A 6,883-nucleotide genomic window follows, 5' to 3' on the forward strand; every position below is an offset into this window, starting at 1 on the left:
CATTCTTGTTTCAATGTGGTAGGAAAATGAGAACTATGTGGTAGACGGCTTTTGACTAAATGTCCCTGTCGAAGAAGAACTGATGTTCAAAATGAATGTTGGATTTGGAATCGTGCACTTGGCACGTAGCCACGGCATCACTTCGAAGCCTTGAAGCATGGAAGCATTCAGGTCGGCCCTACAGGCAACAGGACAACTGCTGACTTACAGTAGAAGCCCTCGAGAATCACGTCCCCACTGCCACTCATCTACCACTCCAATGTCACTTTAGAACTCACTCAGGTGTTAATTTTCGGGGGCTGGTACTTAATTTAAGTGCTTCCCCAGGGAGGGGGTCGGGGGCTACTGCCCTCAGACCCCCAAGATAATTTTTATATGGGCAGTCTGACTTGGCGTACTGACCATATATTAGTGTTGCAATGCATGATAAATAAACAGTGAAAAAATCTAAGAAATCGGATGGGGCTGGGACATTTGGGACGAATAAAAATGTAAGATGAAAATCTCCCCAGCCGTGGAGGTGTGAAATCTGGCCCGGTCGAGAACAATAGGAGTCACAAAATCAGAGTGGTGAAGTAGTGGCAGAGTAGCAGTAAATGCCTGACTTCTAAGGGCTTCTACTGTATCTCTGGTCATACAAAATAATAATAATAATTCATTACATTTATATAGCGCTTTTCTAGACACTCCCCACAATGTAGGGTGGAAATTGCCTCCTTCACCACCACTGGTAGCACCCACCCTTGGGCTACGCAGGCTCAATGGCTGCCATACACTGGCACCAGGCACACATCACACTACACAACGGCTCAGGAGACAGGGATTGATATTGTGGTGATATTGACCTTGAATTCCATAATTAAAATGTGTGAATAATTAGGAAACCATAACATTATGCCTTGTATACTTTTTAGCAGCAGAGTGGGCTGCAGGGCTAAATGAGGAACGATTCTAGAGACAGTTGCATTAGGGAGGGGGTAGGCGCCCCGAACCTCTAGTGCACAACAGGCGGCAGTGGGCTCGCAAGAGTCTGGGCGCACGTTAAACATTTCTATAGTGCTGAGGAGTTACTGAAGGCCTCCGTGCGTAACGAGGTATGAATTAACATACCACTGTGGTACCGTCTAGTCGGCCCTGATGTCGCATGTAAGGTAATGTTGGCACAGGGTGGTACGTGGACGACAGTCCACACCTAGAAGTAGGGCAGTGCACCGGAGGGGGCACAGCACCTGCTGTGAACAGGCTAGGCTGGCGAAAACGGTCAATATTTCCATGCCCAGAGCAAGCGGGATGGGGACAAGACCGTCGGTTTCTAAACTGAGTGGCTGATAGGTACTACGGACAGTCAGCCGCTTGGGGTCCTGACTTGATGACGGACTATGAGGTCGCTATCGACTGGGTCGCCAGCCGGTCAGGAGAGCGTTATGTCCCTGTTTATAGTCACAGAAACGCAGGAAGTGGGACTGTGAGGTGACTGGACAGTGTTGGCATAAATGCACCTGGCTCAATGTACAGTCAGGCCACAGTAACCTTACTAGACGATACAGGGTTAGTAGGCGAGTTGTGCTTCTGTGATCAGTGTTTTTGAAAAGAAAATGCTGGGAAGCAGAGGGATGAGGGGTGTCAATTCAGAGGGATCTGGATTGTCTCTCCTAAGATTGGAAAGGGACCCAGCCTTAAACTGCACCTGAAGGTAAAATAAGGGGACTTCTTCCGTTCCTGAGGAGACCTTAGCCTGGAAGTGGAGACCTGATCTGTTGGGGGAGAGGGGCCAGCGGCGGCCAAGGCAGCCAAGGCTGGTTGTACCGTCGTAGCGGTCTACCTAAGCCTTACAGGGAGAGGTGCCTCTAAGTAGGGCAAGGAGTGCATCCGAACGGGAGGAGGGTACTCTTAACTGGAAAGAGGTTAAAAGGGTCAAAGCGCAGATAACAGCAGGGAGTTATTTCAACCCCCACTAGAACAAAGAAACTGAAAAGTCACACCCAAATGATAGCAGATATCAGCACTGACAGCAGAGACCAGATAGCTGGCTCTGATAAGTATAAGATCATTAATCAATAAAGACATGGTTCAAAGTAGAGCTGCCGCGGTATTGATATTTTCCTTACCGCACGAATTTGCGAAATATTTCCTACCGCCGCGGTTATTACCGCACAGTGCGCACAACAAAAAAAAAAAGGTTTGAATGCATTTTTTTTTTTTTTTAGTAGTCTACTCTTATAGCCTGCCTCTAGTCTAATGGCGCTTTTCCACTGCATAGTACCTACTCGACTCGACCCGCTTTAGGCACCTGGTACTTCGTTCCTTTTCCACTGCAGCCAGGTACTACTCCGTTTGTCTCAGGCGGGGCCGCTCGCTTGTGTACACTGAAAGCTCCGTGGGCATAGATGTCCGAGGGCTTGCAGCAAGCCAGAGTTTAACACAGTTTCAATCAATCAATCAATCAATCAATAACAACATTAACCAGAATCTCGTTGCTTCTATTCTGCCAAAGCTAACGTTACCTCTCATTGTGTATTCTACCAAGCAAACCCGGGTTTAACGTTACCTCTCGTGTATATCGGCTGACGGTAGTATATTAGGCTAATAACAACAACAAACTTAACACATCAGCGATCTTGTTGTGACACTAAACTCTCCGCTCGGTGGTAAATTGGGTTGATGTCGGTTTTGTTTCATCAATAAATAAGGCAGAATACACAGTGAATCCATTCTTTTTTGTTTATTGCACTTGGTTCTGTCGCAAAGACGCAAACAAATCCTGAATGAAATGCATCCTTAGCGAGGCAGTAAAGATGGCGGCGCCGGCGTTCTGTTATTGTTCAGAGCGAGGCTACAAAGTGTGACGCGTCTCTCTTCTGACCAGTCAGTGGTCTGCAATGTTTCACATGACTTTTCTGGTACCACTTCTACCCAATAGGGTCGCTTGGAACCGAGTAGGGTATATCTGCAGAGCCGCAAGCCGCAAGCCAACTTTATTATTATGATAAAAAACAGCGGTGACGCGGTATTCAGCCTAACTCTGCGGTGAGCGTGATGCAACAGCGATACCGCGGTAATGCGGTTATCGCGGCAGCTCTAGTTCAAAGCTAAATGAAAAAGCATGATACTTGATTGGCTTTGATGGTGTAGTCTCATATGATGTCTGGTATCAGTCTAGAAAGCACTGACTGTACTTGGGTGATATTAGACATCTATAACCATATAGAAGGAATGTTAAAGTGATATATTCATTTAGAGGAGACTTGAGCAGCCAAGGAGGGGGGGTCATCAAAAGCGCCCTCCTCTGAACTCATCAAAGGAACCACACCGAAAGACCCACACAGGAGATTGAGGAGGTGGGGGCAGTCAGCCCCCACAGAGGAAACCAGGGGGAGGGGCGGACCGCCCTTCCAGAAGAACCAACCGGATTGGACAAAACGTATTCGCAAAATGGGCTATTATTGGTGGGAAATTGTAGTATATAAGAGCGAACATAGAATTAATTCAGGAGCCCAGACCGCCCCCCAGATCTGTGGCTCCCCCGCTCCCACCACCACACCACCAGAGAATGTCATGTAAGTAAGCTGGATGGTCCCATGGTTGGTTAGACTAGAATGTAACTTATCTTAGAAACCAGGCTTACTCATATGAAAACAGTAAATACAGTAAATTCTCTATTTTCATTGATGTTGACAGTGACTGTTGTATGTACATGTTGGGGTTTTGAGATGCAAACCTTGTTGATGCTTTGTACAAAACAGACATGTTAATGTATTCTGATGATCCTTGTATGTGAAAAGCAACCTTTTTATTCACTCTGGGCCGCCGAGACAAATAAATCCATGAGTTTGAATTCAAACTCTCCTGTCTGGACTGCACTTTTATTCCTTGCTGGCTATATTGGAAGTCAGATGAGGAGACCAAATTCTATCACTTATGACCCTTCCTTCCTCCTTCCAGTTAGCGATCTCATTGTACTGTACAATATTGATAGGATTCTACTACAATATCAGCCAATTAAGGGGGAAGGGATGATTAGGTGGCTTTGATGTCAGAGACCTGATTGGGAATTTGGCCAGGAATGTCGGGGAACCCCCTACTCTTTGCGATATGCGTCCTGGGTTCTTTAACGACCGAGATTCAGTTAGGACCTAATGAATGAAAATTCATTCTGTACAACTGCTTGTTGAACTAGTCAGCAGTGTGAAAACACATGGTTACTGACCTCCAGGGATCCGTTGTTGCTGGTCTGGCTGACAGCGGCAGTGTGTCTGTTGTACTGTTTGAACTGCTGTAGGCTGTCCAGCACGGCCTGTCTGAGCAGCTCTCCAGCTCTAGCGGGTCCGATCATACAGCCTTCCACAGGAATAGACCTCAGCTCCTCTACACAGGAACGCAGCCTGGCCAGGTTACCACGTACCTGCTGGAGAGAGGAAAAGAAAAAATTATTATTTACCAAGGATAGTTCACATCTTTTTCAGCACAGTTATACACAGCCACACCTGGGAGCGACGCAGTACAAGCATGACACTGTTGGCCACCGAGTAGCTCCTTTGGAGCAACTGGGAGTAAAGTGCCTTGCTCAAGGGCACTTCAAACGGTGGTGGAGAGAGCGTTGCTCATTCACTTCCCACCCAGGCGGAAAATGGGACAGGTTTCAGCTGTCCTGACTGTGGTGAGAAGTTTGCTCCACCATCGTGGAGCGAGGACAGAGAGTAGCCTGCTTCGCTTTGATGCCCCCCCCCCCCCCCAGGAACCCAAATTGCAGTGGCTCTCAGGCAGCTAGAAGATACAGAGTATCTTCTAGCATATAGGGGTCTTGAGGGTGTATAGTCAGAGGCCATTGACCAGAGGAAGGAGGGAGCCATTCCCCTCACTGCACGGTACGCCGTTATACTAACCTTTAGGCTTATAGATGCCCTCCATGTTAAAAATCTCTTCTCTTCTTGGCTCACTGATGCCTGTTACACCAGAGAAACCAGCAAGGCTCCAATACACCTAGTGCTCTCTCTCTCTCTCTCTCTCTCTCTCTCTCTCTCTCTCTCTCTCTCTCTCTCTCTCTCTCTCTCTCTCTCTCTCTCACATGTCACATGAACCTCAAGAGGAAAAATAAACCACCATACAAGCTAATGTGGTAATAACTGTATTAAGGCTGAGACGATATGCCATTTGTAAGAATCGATAAATCGGGATAAAATTATCGATAAATATATCGATATTTCTTAAATTATTATAAATGAAAAAATATATATATTAAAGAAAAAATATATATAAAAATTCAATTACAAATATTATTATCACTTCTGGTCATTGTAAACAGCGACTCCTACAGGTCGGTCAGGGCGCCTGCACAGCGAGGGAGGGAAATGGTGAAGGTAGTGTGACCTCCCACGCGTTACACTTCACCAATGAGAGTCCTCGCTGCCAGGTGAAAAGAGGCTGCTGGCTGTCTCCTATGTATCGGAGGAAGCATGTGATAGACTTCAGGGCTACCTAGACTGACCAGTGGGGGGCACATGCACGCAACGACCCGGAAGGGGAGGGGGAATTGGCATAACGACAAAAATTGGGATGGGAGGAAAATACAGAAAAATAGGAGGAGAAAAAGTGGATCAAAAAAAGAATATTATTATCACACACACACAAACTAAAGGTAAATAAAAAATAAAAATGTAAGAAAAAAGTTTTTTTTTTTTTTTTTTACACATGCAAAAAAAATCGATAAGTGACGGCACTTCGATTTCACACAGTTATCGATAATTATCGATACATCGATAAGTGGTCTCAGCCTTAAACTGTATCCTTCCTAGGGTTGAAACACTTTCTCTCACTCTCTCTCTCACACACACAGACGCACACAGAGTCTCTCTCACCACGAATGGCAGCAGACACTCCTGTTGCCTGCTGATGGCGTACAGGCTGAGCAGAGGGATCCTACAGGGTCCGTCCAGACTACAGGCCAGGGACAGGAAGTTATCCAGGGCTTCACACAGTGTAGTGCGGACCTCTGACCACCAGGGCGGCAGAGCCTCCACTATCAGCACCCTGGGTGGTTGCCGTAGGAACGAGGAGGGGCGGCACATCTGACCGCCGCCTGTCGCTGTCTTCCTGCCGTCCATGGAAATGGAATCTGACAAACAACAACAAATACTGAGGTAAGAGAAGACTTAGATTTTAATCCATTCCCAGCTTCTTTGGGATGGAATCTGAACAAATTAATACTTTTCCTATTAAAATCTTAATTAAGTACGTTCAGCCACAAGGCAAAGGGAAATTATTGTCTCACTTTACACATCAATTTGACAGTTGATAACTAGCTAAACTGGTGTGGAGACATGGTAGTGTCTTTGGTGCAAAAAGTAGCATTGTTGACATTTACAAAAACGGGACCATTTCTAAATATAACCTATTCAATATCTACAGAGCATCCATATTTGTCAGTGTATTTCATTATTCATTGTTAAGATATACCTATATTTGCTCCATCCTGCCTGGTGAATTCCTCATTTATGTTAAAAAGTTTTCAACCTGAGTGAACGCTGTACGCACCGAGTGAAGCTGCGTCTGTCACCTCCGTTCACGTCTTTCCATTTTTCGCATTCGCCCGTTGTATTTTATTGTTAGGCGGCCCATGTCAGCTTTTCCCCCTGATAAAATAAGATGATCCTTTCTTAATCCCCTTGGGGAAATCCAGGTGTCAAAGCAGCATGGGGGGGGGGGGGGGGGGGGGTACAGAGCTTGATCCCACCTTAATGAATAATTTAACTCCAAGATGTAATTTATAAGTCGTTTATTTGCATATGACATTTGGATAATCGAAGCTTTTGGGATTGCAATAAGAAGATTTTGGATCTGTTTACCGCGCAAAATGAACTCCACTCAAATCAATAGAGTTATAATT

General features: G+C 45.9%; 1 protein-coding gene across 1 annotated transcript in view; it reads right to left on the reverse strand.

Moving 5' to 3' along the window:
* Positions 1-6,101, reverse strand: part of m1ap (meiosis 1 associated protein) — a gene marked incomplete at both ends in the record, with an annotated part of 226,913 nt that extends 220,812 nt beyond the window's left edge. The window contains 2 exons of the mRNA XM_084336968.1: positions 4,208-4,405; positions 5,856-6,101. Of these exons, the coding sequence (XP_084193094.1) occupies positions 4,208-4,405; positions 5,856-6,101 (444 nt within the window). The remainder of the gene's footprint in view (positions 1-4,207; positions 4,406-5,855) is intronic.
* Positions 6,102-6,883: the final 782 nt, after the last annotated feature.

This window comes from Notolepis coatsorum, assembly GCF_963971535.1.
Source record: "Notolepis coatsorum genome assembly, chromosome: 1".
Taxonomy (NCBI): Eukaryota; Metazoa; Chordata; class Actinopteri; order Aulopiformes; family Paralepididae; genus Notolepis; species Notolepis coatsorum.